The 15,969-nt window shown below is 53.6% G+C and overlaps 3 protein-coding genes across 3 annotated transcripts in view; 1 reads left to right on the top strand and 2 right to left on the bottom strand.

Annotated features, from left to right (window-relative positions):
* Positions 1–2,675: 2,675 nt before the first annotated feature.
* Positions 2,676–7,513, top strand: CDT1 (chromatin licensing and DNA replication factor 1). Its single transcript, XM_037142331.2, has 10 exons — positions 2,676–3,237; positions 3,745–3,870; positions 3,944–4,077; positions 4,657–4,854; positions 4,939–5,084; positions 5,237–5,337; positions 5,811–5,999; positions 6,278–6,418; positions 6,492–6,693; positions 7,123–7,513. Exons 1-10 carry the CDS (start codon positions 2,992–2,994, stop codon positions 7,284–7,286), a joined length of 1,647 nt encoding a protein of 548 aa, XP_036998226.2. The 5' UTR covers positions 2,676–2,991; the 3' UTR covers positions 7,287–7,513.
* Positions 7,514–8,160: 647 nt separating this feature from the next.
* Positions 8,161–10,736, bottom strand: APRT (adenine phosphoribosyltransferase). Its single transcript, XM_037142332.2, has 5 exons — positions 10,597–10,736; positions 10,292–10,398; positions 9,022–9,155; positions 8,714–8,792; positions 8,161–8,522 (listed from the first exon to the last, which is right to left on the bottom strand). Exons 1-5 carry the CDS (start codon positions 10,683–10,685, stop codon positions 8,380–8,382), a joined length of 552 nt encoding a protein of 183 aa, XP_036998227.1. The 5' UTR covers positions 10,686–10,736; the 3' UTR covers positions 8,161–8,379.
* Positions 10,737–14,469: 3,733 nt separating this feature from the next.
* The window catches only part of GALNS (galactosamine (N-acetyl)-6-sulfatase), a 31,888-nt gene continuing 30,388 nt past the window's right edge, over positions 14,470–15,969 (bottom strand). Inside the window, exon 14 of the mRNA XM_037142327.2 lies at positions 14,470–15,453. Within this exon, the coding sequence (XP_036998222.2) occupies positions 15,367–15,453 (87 nt within the window). The 3' untranslated portion in view covers positions 14,470–15,366. The remainder of the gene's footprint in view (positions 15,454–15,969) is intronic.

The raw sequence follows: 15,969 nt of genomic DNA, 5'->3' as shown, positions 1-15,969 counted from the left end.
TCTGACCCACAGAAGCCGTGCGACGTAACATGATTATTTTAAGCTGCTAAGTTTGGGGAAATTTGTTATGCAATAGAGAACCAGTGCACCTTCTTTGGGGCCACATATTCACCATGTATTTGGGTGCCTGCTATGTGCCAGAAATGAGTTAAAGCAAGGCATAGCACTAATTCTTCACTGGTTTTTCTACTGCGTGTTGGCACTATGGAATAAAACCATACTCCTCTGTGTTTGGAGACACACATGGTAGAAGTTGGCACCCCACTCCATCTCACTTCTTAAAATCAAAAAAGACGGAGAGGTCATTCCAGCTCCAGAATCTCATGTCCCAGGAGAGGATCTGACTGGCTGGCTCCACACCTCTCCCTGGTGGGGGGTTGTCATACACTGCATTCCATTGTTGGTGGGTAGGAAAGTTTTGAGAAGGTGCTGCTTCCAAAAGGCTTACTCCCTAGGGGGTAACAGGGGCCCAGCCAGACCCTGTGTCTGGGTACGGATACTGGCCATAGCACTGGAGAGGGTACCGAGGCCCCTGATGTGTGACATGTCCCCTTCTTGCTGGCTGATTGTGAGGGGTCAATGCAGACCACACTGTTAAGTCCCCAGAGTGCTAACATTTTTGGCCCCTCATTCCACATGAGACAGACTCATTTTACATTCACATTCTAGATCTACAAGACCCCTCAGATGGTCCTTCCAGGATTCAGCTCATCCTCAGAGCCATCTGGGGCTGCTAGGACCCACTCCTGCCTCCAGGCTCTAGCCCTGGGGCTGGTCAACATGACTGCAATGTTGTGCCTCTTCCCTTCCCAGGAGTCTCCTTAAGGTGGATGTGCCTGCCTGTGCATGCCCGTCACACAGTTGTATGGTGGTCAGGCGGGAAGAGAGTCCCCTCTTTAGGTGGTCTCCTGGATTTCTTACAACCCTGGGACCTGCCTCCAACCCCTTCACACAGCGCTGGGATGGCATGAGCCCAGGAAAGCACTCTGTGGTTCCACCACTTTGTGGGTGGGTAGGCGGCAAAACAAATGAAATGCTGGTGGAGACTGCTCAGCATTTCGGAGGCCCTGAGGCCTACCGGTCACATCCTGACCATCAACTTATTTACAGAGGGCAGGGGCAAGGCCAAAGTGCCAGCAGCCGGAATTGACAAACCTCTTGCGGGTAGATCCAGCTGCTTTTAACTTTCCAATAGCAGGTGCTTCTTTATTTTCTAAATGTGAAACAGAGAGTGGGGAGCCACCATGTCACTGGGCAAGGAGATAACTCCCTCTCTCTTGATGAGCAGCTGTGAGTCAAGAGATTACACTCCCATTACAGTTCCAGAATCATGCTAACTTTCCCTCTTTAATGGACAGTAGGCTTCAATTGGAGTGCTCTACTTTGACTCAGGTCAATTTCTGCCTCCACCCCCTACCACTGTTTTAAGAAATAAATTTTAAGTGATGGCCCACAGCACACATACCCAAACAAAACTTTAACAAAGACATGGCCTTGAAAATGCTGGCTGTGACCTTCCGCATTGCTTTCTTTCCTTTTTTTTTTTTTTAAGATTACTTATTTATTTTTAGAGGGGAAGGGAAGGAGAGAGGGAGAGAAATATCAATGTATGGTTGCCTCTCATGCATCCCCTGCTGGGAACTAGCCTGCAACCCAGGCATATGCCCTGACTGGGAATCAAACCACGATTCTCTGGTTCGCAGGCCTGTGCTCAATCCACTGAGCTATACCAGCCAGGGCTTCCACACTGCTTTCTGTTCTGCAAATACTTTGCCACTGGCTGTTTATAAACTAAGGTTCTAGTTCCTGGCACCCTTTGTACACACAGGAAATGGGATGCTTCACCCACCTGTTCCATCAACCTTCAACTTTCTCATTCTTGTCATTTTGCAAGCACCAATGGCATCATCTGATATTTCTATTAAACTTTTTTAATAGGTATAATTCATGCTTTTTACAGAAAACTTGAGAAAGTAAAGCCCCTTTCTCAGCCTTTACCCTTCCCAAAGACAACCCCTATGGTTTCTTTTTCTCTCAGATCTGTAGACCCACTTCAGGACTGGAGGAATGGCATTTTTCTGCGTTGGAATCACACTGGCATTGGGACTTGCTTATCTGCCATCAGACTCTCAAGTCTTCCAATCTAAGCTTTAGGTTTTAAGAACTAACACTTCTTTTAAACTCGGCTAATTTCACAACAACTCTTTAAAAACAAGTTTGAGCTATAATTCGCATCATAAAGTTCACTCTTTAAAAAAGTACATAATTCTAAAATAAAAGGAAAAACAGTATAATTCTGTTTTTTAATGTTTCTCTAATTGTAGAACATTTTTTTCTTTGAGTTGTACCCCCCCCCCCCCCCCCCCCCGCCAAGTTCACTCTCCAGCTCGGGGGAACTTGGAGAAATCGCCCACGATCTGGACTTGACTTTCTTCGTAGTAACCGCGCGTAGAACCCTGGTAGTGCTAAGAAAGCGCAGAGAACCGGACAAGTCGTCCCGCCCACGTCACGTGCGCAGCTCGGTCACGTGCACATCCGGATGAAGCGAGCAGTCCCGCCATCTAGCCCAGAGCCCCTGCGTAGCGCAGTTAGTTTTACCGCAGTATAATTAAATTTAAGCTGTAAATAGCGTAGCATTTTCCTATGAAACACACTGTATCATAGTTGTCCAAGCCCAATCGCGCCATCCCACGCAGACCCCACGAAGAACCTGAGACGCGGAAGATCAGCGAACCCACAGAAAGAGCACCTCGAGATCTGTGCGCAAGGTCCCCAAAGCTTGAGAGCGCTCAAGCGCGAAAGGCCTGGACGCGTCCATTTCCCATCCTCCCCCACGCTTATGGTTCCGCCCGCTTAGGGGGCGGGGCCACGGGTGGCGGGAGAATCGCAGCGAAGCGCGGCTTCATTTCCGTCTGCCGCCGGTCTCCTGCTTTTTCGTTCCCGTAGTCCGGCTTCCCCAGCCCTGTTCCCGGTCCCGGTCTCATCCTCTTCATGGCGCAGCGCCGCCTCACCGACTTCTTTGCGCACCGCCGCCCAGGACCCCGCGCTGCGTTTGCGCGTGCCAAGCCTACCTGGGGCACCCCGAGCTCTGCCAAGCCCGCGCCCCACGTCCGGGCTCCCAACTCGGGCGGCAGGCGCAAGCGTGCCCGTCTGCCCGATGAGCCCGCGTGCAACGAGCCCACGCGCGACGAACCGGCGCCGCCCGCGCGCAGGAAGCTGAGGTTGTCCGCGGATGTGGTGAGGTTGCAAGGAGACCGGGGCCGTTCAGGGAGGGTGGCAGGCCGGGGAGGGCTTTGCTGAGACACACCCCGGAGGGAGGACACGGACCAGGGGGTACACCGAGGCCCCAAGTGGGAGGACTGAGCATTGGTCTGGGCGGAGAGAACAGACTGGGACTCACTGGAGGACCTAAGTCCGAGCCACCAGGCCGGCGTACTGTGGCCACCCTAAGGGTTTGCTTTGGAGAGGACTTGAGTGATGGGGAAAAAGTTTTGAGCCGGCGGATCTGACGGACGCTGGGGAGGGCCAGAGCTGAGCAGGCTGGTAAATACCAGGCCCAACTACTTGGGGGTCAAGCCCTGTAACTCTCCTGAGAAGAACAAAGAGGTGGGTGGCCCAGGTCCTTCCCTTAATGGAGATGCTTCTGAGAGGCCCGACTGAGGGCAGCAGAAAAACCCTCTTTGTGTAGAGCCAGTATCCCATAGAGTCTTGTCATTTGTTTACCTATGGGGTCTTTTCCCCCAGGTCCCTAGCCCTGGCTCCCCAGATGCCCCTAGCTCCCCGGAGGACTACTCTCTGAGCAAGAAGACAAAGAAGGTTGCCCTCTCAGCAGCAGGTCGGCTGCCCCGATTGGCACCACAGGAGGACAAGGTGAGGAGGCTGGGCCAAGGGCTGGGGGTGGGCATGGGGTGACTGGCTAGCTGACAGCATCCTGTGTCTGCAGGTTCCCTCAAAGATTACCTTCTCAGAATTCAAGTCGTACCTGCAGCCGCCCCAGGAGCTGGGCGCAAGTGCCCAGAGTAGCGATGCTGGGGAACCCAGTGTGCTGGAGGCCAATGGGCACTCATCAAGGCCAAGGTGAGTTTTAATTTGGGTGGTCAGGCACCCCAGGAAAGGGTAGGCTGGTGGGAGGCCTGGTAGGGGTAGACAGGGCTGGGGCTGCTATGTAAAAGAGCCAGCGCAGTCCATAGGGCACTCAGACCTCAAGAGCGCCAGTCACTAGCTCCCTCACCTCTTTCATCTGTAAGAGGGCTCCAGTTCCTGCCTCAGTGAGCCCTTGTGAATTTCGAATGATGTTGACTGCCAGATGTTATTGATTCCTGTCCTCAAGTCTGTTCTCCCCAGGTCCTGTGGTCATCATGTGTCTCTTAGAGATAAGGAAACCATGGCTGGGGGTGGCCAGGGCCCTCCCTAGGTGATGGGACAGGACATGGCAGAGCTGGGTTGGAAACCACCCTTTTCTGAGTCCATACCTGATAGTGCTTCCCATGGGGAACTGGGCACACAAGGAATTTATAATGGGGTATGCAGTGTGTCATGGGGGGCAGTTTTGTAAGCCCCAGCTCTGGGGTATCCCCAGCTGCTTTGCCAGCCATTGGGTCCTGGAGGGGGTGTGGGTCTGATGCTTCTCTCAATGCTTGGCTTCCTCCCTGGCAGTGGAGAAAAGGCACCTGCCTATCAGCGCTTCCATGCCCTGGCCCAGCCGGGGCCTCCTGGCCTTGTGCTGCCCTATAAGTACCAAGTGTTGGCTGAGATGTTTCGCAGTATGGACACCATTGTGGGCATGCTCTACAACCGCTTGGAGACTGTGACCTTTGCCAAGGTCAAGAAGGGTGTCCAGGACATGATGCGCAAGTGAGTGGAGTCCCTGGGAGGGTAAGGGTCTTGCCATGCAGTGGAGGCGGACCAGCTGTCTGACCCTGTGGCCTCCTCCCACAGGCGCTTTGAGGAGCACAACGTGGGCCAGATCAAAACCGTGTATCCTGCTTCCTACCACTTCCGACAGGAGCGAAACATTCCCACGTTCAAGGATGATGTTAAGAGGTCCGATTACCAGCTCACCATTGAGCCACTGTTGGACCAGGGTGAGTGTGCTGTGGGCACACCTGTGACACTGCAGTTTTGAGCACAGGTGTGAGATGTTGGGCATGGGGCCCCTGGGCTGAGACCCATGGTTGTGGGGCTCAGCGACTGGGCTTGCCTGGCCCAGGGGCTCAGGCTTAGATTCTTCCTGCAGAGGATGGCAACACAGCCACCCAGCTCACAGCCTCACACCTTCTACAGCGACGACAGGTTTTCAGCCAGAATCTGGTGGAGCGAGTCCGGGAGCATCACAGGGTGAGCTGGCAGCCCCAAAATAACTAGCTCAGCCATAGCTGTACAAGTTATCTCCTCTGCACTGAGTCTTGTGCTCTGTCCCCTCTGTGCTTGTTCTGTCCTGTTGTCAGAGCCACATTTTACCCAGCAGGAGATGGGCCTGCCTGAGAGGCTGTGTTCTAGAGCTCTCCTCTCAACCACTGGGCCGTCATCTCATATGCATGGGGTGGGTGTGGGCTGAATGGGGCTCCTGGTCTGGGTGGGGACCTTGGCCCTGGCTCCCAAATGAGGGAGGTGGGCTGCCCTGAACACAGGAGCAGAGAGCTCAGAGATGCTGCCTCAGGCTTAGAAGTCTTGTGGTAGCTTCAGTGGGTGCTGGTGGGTCCTCTACTCATGCCTGAGGGTGCCCAGCTGGGATGGGAACCAGGACAGCCCTGCTACGTCCCCAGCCAGAGGAGCCTTGGGTCATCTTGTGCCCCCCCTTACTTGGACAGGTATTCCTGGCCTCCCTGAACCCCCCCATGGTGGTGCCGGACGACCAGCTGACACGCTGGCACCCCCGCTTCAACGTGGATGAAGTGCCTGACATCGAACCTGCTGAGCTGCCCCAGCCGCCCACCACAGAGAAGCTGGCCACCGCTCAGGACGTGCTGGCCCGAGCCCGAAGCCTGATGTCACCCAGGGTGAGGCTGGACCCTTTTCCCCGGGGTGAGGTAGCCTGACTCCCAACATGGGCCTTAATGGCAGTGGGATGCACCCACATGTTCAGAGTGCTGCCTGCTGGTGGGTTTTATTTACCCTAGGGTGCTCAGCACAGGTCTCTGATATTGTGGGGTAAAGTTGGGCTGGGCATAAGAGGGCTTCATGGGCAGGGGGTCCATGCAAATGGGGTGTGAGGGGCCTCCTCTGTGGCTGGGCCAGGAGAGTCTTCTCCTGAGCTCTCCTCTCTGACCTGCTTCAGATGGAGAAGGCCCTGAGTGACTTGGCCATGCGCACAGCTGAACCCAGCAGCCCGGGGTCCTCCAGCCCAGCACTGCCAGCCACCCCCCCAGCCACTCCACCTGCTCCCCTAAAGGGGGTGTCCCAGGACCTGTTGGAGCGGGTGAGTGTTTGGGGTCCAGGGATGGGGGAAGTGGGGCCAGCTGCCCAATGACCACTCCCCATGCCCAATGCAGATCCGGGCCAAGGAGATGCAGAAGCAGCTGGCACAGATGACGCGGCATCCAGAGCAGGAACAGAGGTTGCAGCGGCTCGAGCGGCTGCCCGAGCTGGCCCGGGTGCTGCGTAGCATCTTTGTGTCCGAGCGCAAGCCAACACTCACCATGGAAGTGGCCTGTGCCAGGATGGTGAGCAGCTATCACGTGGCCATGAGCCCAGGTGTGTGCAGGGGCAGGAACCAATCCTTGTGTCCCTGAGTCCCAGCTGAGGGTGGAAATCATTCTCTGCACACACTTGTGTGCATTGACTGGGCAGTGTCCTTGAGGTCACCTCCTGAGCCTCCACCTGGTCACTTTAACCTTGCTGTCTCTTGAGGCAGCCTCTCCCTCACAAACCTGGCCTTTGCCCTCAAGATGCCAGGAGACTACCCTCTCCCCTTGAGGCTTCAAGACACCTCTGCTTCAGTGTCTTGGAGGGCTGGGACATGTGGCAGGCTCAATGGGAGAGCCATCTCCTTGGGAAAGTTGTACAGTTACTGCCCTAACTCCAGTCCTTCTGGGGGAAGTGCTGGGGGTGGGGGTGTACACTGGGAGCAGTACCTGTGTGCACCCTCTTACAGAAGTGCTCACAGGCCTCCTCTCTCTGCAGGGGAAATGGAGAAACATGTGCAGCTCCTGTCTGAGCTGCTGCCAGACTGGCTTAGCCTGCACCGCATCCGCATGGACACCTATGTCAAGCTGGACAAGGCTGCCAACCTGGCAGGTGTCACTGAACAACTGGCTCGCCTTACCCGTGTGGAGAAGGTGCTCTGAGCCTGATGGCTGTGTACTAACACACGTGTGAACTCAAGGCCCAGCCTGGCCCTGGATGCCTGTTTTATTCTCAAAGAATGTGATATACACTGCTCTCCCATTCCTGAGCCCCATGAATGTCAGAGCCTAGCTGAGCTCTGGCTGCAGGGCCTGGGGGAGTTCTCTGGCTAGTGTGGGTGGTATGCCCATCCCATATAGTATGCTGTCATTAAACTGGTTTCACTTGGTTTTGTCTTTCGTTGCATGGCGTACAGTTGTAGGGTGGCTTCGCTGCCGACCAGAATGGGTTTGGACAGTGTGGTTGGCACAATCCCTCAAACCCATGGAGGGATCCTGAGACCAGACTGAACATGTACAGACAAGTCTAGTCCCTAAACAGTAGAGTATAACAACTATTTAGTGCAGAAGTTATATATGTAAATACTGTGCTGGGTTTTTTTAAAATCCTCATTCAAGGACATTTTTTCATTGCTTGAGAGAGGCAGAGAAGCATCAATGTGAGAGTCATTAGTTGCCTCCCGTACATGCCTGGACTGGGGATCAAACCCATAACCTTTTGGTTATGGGATGCTCCAACCAAGCCATACTGGCCAAGGCATAAACAATATGCCATTTTATGTAAGGGACTTCTAAAGTTTTAAGCCACCAAGTTTGCATCTTCTGATGCAGCAATGGGAAACCAAACCAGTTTGAGCAGCACCTGCTTCCTAAATCGGTTTGCTCCCCTACCAGAGACGAGAACCATAAATTGCTGTAAATGCTCTGGAACATGCACATGCATACCCAGGCCAGCCACGGGGTCCCTGCACCCCTCCCCCACCTCCTGGTCCTGAGGCCCAGATCCCACCCTGGGCACTGAAGAACAACATTCTAGTAAAAGTTGGTCATGCATGTTCTCATTTCACCATAAATGAACCTGAGCAGCCTGGGCTTGGCTTTGCCCTGGGCTATGGGCTCTAGGCCTTTGCACTTCCAGAACCTGCAAGAAGGTCTCTGGGTGCTAGATAAAGTCCAGGTGAGCAGTGAGTGCCGGATGGCAGGCAGTGGAGGCTGGACCTCTTCTTTTCCTAGTTGGCGTGAGCAGGGTATTGAGTCAATCATACTGCACGAGGGAGAAAAAGGGCACGGCCCCCAGCTTCTCCCTACCCTTCAGTGATGTCAGCTCCACCAAGCTCACGCACTCCAAAACCTCAGCCCGCAGCTGGCCCAGCAGCTCACAGGCTGCACGCATTGTTCCTGGTAGGGCGGGAGAGGAGCAGAGTGAGGTCCCCATGCAGACTAGGCCACCCAGGGGGTTAGGAGAGGAAGGAGCTGGCATTGCAACAGGCTTCCCTTCTGGTAGGCAGATGAACTAGTATCAAGGACCTAGTCCACTTCTCACACACAGCAAGTCACCTCCACACCCACAAACTTGGGGAGACCCTCACCGCCAGTGGCCAGCAGATCATCCACGACTACCACCTTCTGCCCTGGTTCCAGGGCATCTTTCTGGATTTCCAGGTCGGCCTGTGGATGGGAAGCAGGCATGTGGTTGACACATCTGAGAATGGCCTTGGTGTGTGGAGCCCAGGAGCTGCCACCTAGGTCCCAATTTCAACACACCTGGCTGTTTCCTGGCTGTGTGAACCTGGCCCAATGTCTCAGCCTATCAGAGCTCCAATGTCCACTCCGACTATGGCAGCTCTACTTGATTCTACACCTTTCCCTTTTGGAATGGAAGGTCCTCTGCCCTCACCTTCCCATATTCCAGTGTGTAGGAGGCAGACACCGTGGGGCCAGGCAGCTTTCCTCGCTTTCGGATGAGCACGCAGCCCAAGCCAAGTTCCTGGGCCAGGGAGGGGCCAAACAGAAAGCCCCGGGAGTCTAGGCCTGTGGGAGAAAGCCAAGGTATTGGGAGGCAGCTGTGTGGCACAGCAGCATGAGAGTTCCAGCGGGTCAGGGCTGGAAAATAACCAGAAGTCGCCTCAGTGACTAGGGTGCTTGACCTTGTTGGTGCCAGCTACAAGACCAGTGACATCCATCTAGAGAAAGTTGACCTAAAAAGTGCAGGGACTGCTGGGTGCTGGAGAGTGGGAAGTTAGAGAAGCTGGGACCAGGGACTAAATCCTTCCTACATGGTTGAGTAAGTAACCAAGTGACCCTGGGGAAGTCACCTGACCTCTTTTCCAAAACTCAGCTGTATCTCTTATGAGACTGGTAGTAACTACGAAACACGATCAGCACAGTACTCTTGTCTTTAACAGCAGCGTCTGCTCCACAAGCTTCTCCAGGAGAGGCAGTGACAGGCCATCTCTCACTGTGTGCTGAGACGTGGGGTGAGAGAGGGCTTCTGAGAATCCTCTGAGGGACCCACACAAGTAAGGGGAACAGCACTGCTGTGCCCTCAAGGCCGGCGGGTTCCACGGGAGGGTCAGTGGTGGGGCTCCCACAGGGAGACAAGACCCCAGGGCCTCCCTGATCTCCTTTGCTCCCTTCTGGAGGCCCCACACTGGGTCAAGGGCCTGGCACAGTGTGGGTGCTCAATACATGCTTGTAGAAGGGGAACAAGATAGTGTGCCCAGCCCAGTGTGTTTTGGCCAGACACTCCCTGGAGATACTTCCTGGAGCTGGAGACCAGGAACCGGGTGGGGGTCGGGAGGGCTGTCCTCAGCTCCACAGCCAGCAAGGCAGCACCCACCCAGCAGAGTCCATTCCCCAGGCTGCTGGAGGGGCCTGTTACACCTCACAGGGCTGCAAAGTAGTGGGCAGCGGGCCTATCCTTATAGCCCACGCCAGAGTTATTACCCAAGCACCCTGCAGGCTTAGGTAGTAAGTCCCCTGAGTCCCCAACAAAAAGACCCTCCCAGAGGAGGGGTGGAGCCACCCCTTGCTCTCTCTGCCTGGCTTAGGGGAAAGGAACCCCACACAACCTGCCTACTGGGGCTTGGCCCAAACCCAGTGACCCCTCCATCTTCATGATCCCGAGTAGGGCAGGAGCCCCCACCCCGCCCCGCCCCTTCACTTGCCCACAATGTAGTCGATCTTGCCCCCATGGGTCTTCTTTAGGTGTTTAGTCAGGAGACTGATGGAAGCGCGGAAGGAGTCCGGGTCCTTCAGGAGGGGAGTGATGTCCCTGGCGCGCAAGCACAGGCCTGGTAACTTTGGGAATGGGTCGCAGCGTGCAGGCAGTGGTACCCTGGGGAGGATCCCACGGCACCGACAGCCCCACTCTACGCGCGAGACAACGCCCCAGGCCGGCGGGGCCCAATGCCCTGTGCTGCCCTCACGTTGTCAGGTCCCAGGTGGGCCGCCCGCGCCCGCCCGCACGCACCTAAACAGCACGCCCGGGATCGGGAAGTCCGGGAAGCTGCGGATGCGACGCGCCACCAGCTGCAGCTGAGGGTCCGCCATTGCTGCCATTGCTGCCTCCGCACGTGTCCTCGGGCGGGACGGGTGCGGCTGCGCCTGCGCAAGGGCGGAGGGGGCGCGTGAGGAACCAGCGCACGCCTGCAGGGAAGTTTGGTCTGGACAGTAGGGGCGGGGCTCACTAGCTCCTGTAGGAAGTTCCGTATTTGCTGAAATTAAGTGCCCTCGATTTTAAGACCTGTGTTTATTTACTTTTTTAGCTCTTTTTTAAAAAATCACTTTTTATTTTTCAGTTATAGTTGACATACAATGTTATACTAGTTTTAGGCGTACACCCCTGTGATTAGACATTATATAACATCCCAACAAATCTCATACCCCTCTGACATCGTACATAGTTGTTAGAATATTATTGACTGTATCCTCTAGGCTGTATTTTACATCCCCATGACTATACTGTAACTGCCTATTTGTACTTCTAAATTTCTTCACCTTGTTCACCCATCCCCCCCCCAGCACTCTCTCATTTGACAATGGTCAAAATGTTCTCTGTATGAGTTTGTGTTCTGCTTGTTCATTTATTTTAATTGTTAGGTTCAATTATTGATAAATATGTAATTATTGCCATTTTATTCACATTTTAAAAAATATTTTTCCCCTCTTCTTAAAAACAGACTCTTGAATATTTCATGTAATACTGGTTCAGTGGTGATGAACTCCTTTAGCTTTTGCTTGTTTGGGAAGCTCTTTATCTGCTCTTCCATTCTAAATGATAGCTTCACTGGGTATTGTAATCTTGATTGTAGGTCCTTGCTTTTCACCACTTTGAATATTTCTTGCATTTCTTTGTGTCCTGCAAAGTTTCTGTTGAAAATCAGCTGACAGTCTTAAGGGAGTTCCCTTGTAAATAAGTAACTGCTTTTCTCTTGCTGCTTTAAAGGTTCTCTTTAACCTTTGGCACTTTAATTATGATGTGTTATTGTGTGGGCCTCTTTGGGTTCATCTTGTTTGGGACTTTCTGTGCTTCCTGGACTTGTATGTCTATTTGCTTCACCAGGTTAAGGAAGTTTTCTATTATTTTTAGAAATCCCCACCCAAGGATATATTTACTGACTTTGAGAGAGAGAGAGAGAAAGAGGGAGAGGAGCATCAGTGTGAGAGGGAAATATGCTTCCCTTGTGTGCCCTGACTGGGGATCAGACATGCAGACTTTTGGTGTATGGGCTGATGCTCTAACCAACTGAGCCACCCGGCCAGGGATTTCTGTCATTTTTTCAAATAGGTTTTCAATTTCTTGCTCGCTCTCTTGTCCTTCTGGCATCCCCATTATGCATATTTTGGCTTAAAGTTGCCCCAGAGGCTCCTTATACTATCTTCACATTTTTGGAAATTTTTTTCTTTTTACTGTTTTTTTTTTTCTTCCTTATATTCCAAATCATTGATTTGATTCTTGGCATCGTCTACTCTACTGTTGATTCCTTGTAAATTATTCTTAATTTCAGTTAGTGTATCCTTCATTTCTTCATTTTAGTTAGTGTATCCTTCATTTCTGAGAAACAATTTTTTATGGTTTCTATGTTCTTTTTCATTCTGTTAAGGTTCTCACTAAGCTCCTTGATCATCCTTATAACCAGTATTTCGAATTTTGTATCTGGTAGTTTGTTTGCCTCCATTTAGTTTTGTTTCCTGGAGATTTCATCTGTTCTTTTATTTGGGACCTGTTTCTTTGTCTTTACACTTTCCCCGCTTCTCTGTTTGTTTTTATGTATCATGTAGAACTGCTTCATCTCCTGGACTTAGAGTGGCCTTATGCAGTAGGTGTCCTGTAGCAACCGTGGTTCAGCATACCCAGTCACCCCAGCTGGGTGTTCCAGGTGCACCTGTGTGGGCTGTGTGTACTGTCCTGTTGTAGTTGAACCTTGATTGCTGTTAGTGTCACTGGGAGGGATGACCCTCAGGCCAATCAATCATCTGTGAGGAATGTGTCATTGGTGGAGGTGGCATGGTCTGAGGATACACTGGCTCTGGGGCCTACTGGGAGATGCAAAGTCAGCCACTGCCTGTGCCCTGCCTGGGGCCACCCAGCATGAGCTCCAGAGAAATCTGCAGATGGCTGCTACTTGTGTTGGGCTTGGAGGTGCCCAAGAGAGGCCAAGCTGTGAACCAAGACCAGCTGCTGCTAATGCTGGGCCTAGGGCCACTTAGCAAGAGGTTAGCGGTATTGAGTGATTTTAGGAAAGTCCAAAGGCATGAGGCTAATAGAGGCCAGTTGTATGGAAAAGCCAAGGGAAATGACTTGGATGAGCCTACAAGGTGGATGGGGTGGGTTCTCGGGGAATCACCACGGTGGGGTGAACTGTGTGAGCCAAGTTGTTGGAGACTCAAATATGGTGCCCACCTGTCAGCTTAGTGTGTGGGGTGGGGAGCCTCATAAAAGGAACGGTGGCCTCCGCCAGCAATTTTGTTTGGCAGAGAGCTGCCCCTCCCCTCTTGCCCTGATTCTAGACAATTCAGTTCCTCTCTGTACGTCTCTGGTTCCTTTCAAGTTGCTGCCCCAGGGCTAGAGCTCAGAGAGAGTGAGTCTGAGTAAGTCTGAGAGTGGGCCCTTTAAGAGAAACTGCCTGGGACTCCAGAAGTCCTGTTTCGCTCAGCCACAATCCCTGCTGGTTTTTTTTTACAGCTGGAAGTTGTGGGGACTTGTCTTTCTGGCACTGGAACCCTGGGCTGGGGACTCTGGTGTGGGGCTGAGACTTCTTTGCTCCTTAAGGGGAACCTCTGCAGCCAAGGTATCCCTCCCAATTTTCTCACCACACATGGGTGTGGGACCATCCTGGTCCGTGTCTCTGCCCTTTTCCACCCCTTCTTCTGGTCTCCAGGTGCCTTCTTCTTTAAATCCCTAGTGCAGGACTTCCATTTAGCTAGATTTTAGGTGGTCCTACATGATGGCTGTTCAGTAGTTCTGTTGTATTTTTGATGTATTTTGATGTGGGAAGATTCGAGTATCCACTTACCTATGTTACCATCTTTACCAGAAGTTGCCTGTTTATTTCTCCTACCCTAAACACACACATCCTGCCTCAGGGGCATTTGTGTGGGGCCAAGGTGCAAGTCAAAGTCGATGGGATAGAGCCTTCATGCAGGCTGGGACGGATTTGGGGGGAAACCCTCGCTTGTTTTGGCCTTTCTGAGCATGCCCGGCAGGCCCTTTGGAAGCTTTGGCAGGGACCCCCAGGCCAGGGGCAGGTGTATTCTGGTCCTGCCATGCTCTTGGTATGTGCTCTTCTTGCTGCTGCTGTGACATCTCTGCCCCTGACATCTCTGAGAGTCTGGCTGATCTCCTGCAGAGAGGTCCGAGGGGGTGGACAAATGGGTGTGGCATGCAGGCAGGCGGCAGTGGACACTGAAGACGCATGTACAGACACGTGCAGGAGTGGTCTGGGCTTTCCCTCTAGGAGCACGTGGGGCGAATGAGGACGGAAGCAAGGAGGTGTACCGAGCAGGAGAGCAGTGCTGTACAATAGCCTGGAGGGGAGGACCAGAGAGCCCGGGTTGGGTTGGCCTGGCCAGGGAAGTACCCGAACCAGTGGTGGAGGCCTGAACATAGGGTGCCTGGTGCCTGGCTTGGGGTGGGGTTTGCAGTAGGAGGAAGACCTTGCCAGCCTTTCTGTGGAGGGGGCAAGAGAAAGGTTGGAATGCTTGGCTTGGTCAGAGGCCCACCCTTGAAAGCAAGGCACTTGTGTCTGTGGAGGAGGCTAAGGGGGGCACCACTGAAGCCCCCCACCATGGTACCCTTGGGACAATTCCCCTAAAACACAATTTCAGTTTAAAAAACAAGAGCTAAAATGCCTGTTACTTTATTCTGAAACTGTTTTCTTCATAATTTCCTGACTTACAGCAATTACAGTTTGGGCAGATAATCACTGCAGGTGTGGAAAGCCACTCAATGGAAGGAGCTCCACGTGCCTTCAAGGGAGCAACCTTGGAGTCTGCACTTGGTTGCTTGGCCTCTTCCGATACCAACCCGTGCTTTGTTGCACCAGGCACCAAGGGGAGGTGGTCAGTCAGGATCCCTGTGAGGGGGAGACACACCTCACAGTGTGTTGGAGTCCAGGGTCTAGATCCCTATGGAAGGTGGAAAATTGAGGGTGCCAACATCACGTCCCAGGGAAGCAGCAGCATCAGTGATCCCCACTGCGTGGGGCAGGCCTTGGCTATGCAGGATCCAGGTCAGGGAGGCCCTCTGCCTCCCCAGGTGGTATGGTGCAGGGATGTGGGGCCAGGATCTCTCTCTGCAGCACTAAGGGGCTCAACACGGGATTGGCACAGCCTCCCGTGACACTAGTGCTGAAGTGCTTGAGCTGACAGGCCAGGGCATCCACAGCGAGTCACGTCCTCCGGGTCCTGGGATGAAGGCCAGGCCTGAACAAGGCAAGTCTAAAGGTGGTAAGAGCCAAGTGGGGGGAAGAGACAGGTGGGAGAACTGAGACCTGTAGGCAGCACAGCGTTCAGCTCAGAGGTTGATGTAGGGTTCAAGGCAGCAGGGCCAGGTAGGCCAGGAAGAGGGCTGAGAATGACTTCAGGCCAGGCAGTATAGCCTTGCAGGTCCAGCTGCAGGCTTCAGGTGACATTCCTCTGGTGGCGGCAGGGCAAAGGGCAGTCTTCCGGTGTGGGAGCCAGATCCTCCTACCCCCAGGCACTTGCAGGGCCAGTGGGAGGGCCTGGGTCTGAGCAGGTGCTAGTGGAGCCAGGAGCACTTCTCAGGGTCAGACTCTGGGGGTGTCAGGCACTTCCCTAACTTTTCACAGCCTGGGGGTGCCCAGTTCTGCAAAATGAAAATTCAGAAAGAGAATGTACAGTTATTTGACATTGAGCACTTCTGGACTCAGCAGGTTCTAGACGGCTCCCTCGCCTGGCCCCTGACCCGGCCTATTTGATGGCTGCGGCATGGAAGCCACCATTGTCTCCACTGCAAACTAGGTGATCTCAGCACAGGAGCCCCCCCCCCCCCCCCCCCAGTTCCCGGAGGCCCATAAGGGCAAGAGTGTTAGGCCTTATGGTGTGAGTGCCCACTGGGTGGGTGGGGCCCGCCCCTGAGCCCTCCGTTACCAAAGGGGACTGTCTGCTGGCTGTGTTCCCAAGCAGACCCAAGGCCAGGGCCTGCACACAGCTTGCTGTGATAGAGGAGCTCCGTGCTTCAGCAGGGGCAGGGAGGCTCCATACGCCTCCGCACGATTCCCCACAGAGAGCTCTCTGCTTGTTAGGAACCCCTTCTCCAGCGGAGAGCCAGCCTGTTCCAGTGCAGCCCTAGCCCAGCTGTATACTTTGACATGTGGACTTA

This window comes from Artibeus jamaicensis, unplaced genomic scaffold (assembly GCF_021234435.1).
Source record: "Artibeus jamaicensis isolate MK-2021 breed Jamaican fruit bat unplaced genomic scaffold, CSHL_Jam_final contig_464, whole genome shotgun sequence".
NCBI classification, from domain to species: domain Eukaryota; kingdom Metazoa; phylum Chordata; class Mammalia; order Chiroptera; family Phyllostomidae; genus Artibeus; species Artibeus jamaicensis.
This window is presented reverse-complemented; position numbering and strand designations above follow the sequence as displayed.

Coding starts and splice junctions, on each gene's coding strand:
- CDT1 (XM_037142331.2), top strand. CDS start 2,992: ATGGCGCAGCGCCGCCTCACCGACTTCTTTGCGCACCGCCGCCCAGGA. Junction 4,078..4,656: donor GGGCACTCATCAAGGCCAAG/GTGAGTTTTAAT, acceptor CCTCCCTGGCAG/TGGAGAAAAGGCACCTGCCT. Junction 4,855..4,938: donor GTCCAGGACATGATGCGCAA/GTGAGTGGAGTC, acceptor CTCCTCCCACAG/GCGCTTTGAGGAGCACAACG.
- APRT (XM_037142332.2), bottom strand. CDS start 10,685: ATGGCAGCAATGGCGGACCCTCAGCTGCAGCTGGTGGCGCGTCGCATC. Junction 10,399..10,596: donor ATCCCGGGCGTGCTGTTTAG/GTGCGTGCGGGC, acceptor CTTGCGCGCCAG/GGACATCACTCCCCTCCTGA. Junction 8,793..9,021: donor ACACACTGGAATATGGGAAG/GTGAGGGCAGAG, acceptor TCCCATCCACAG/GCCGACCTGGAAATCCAGAA.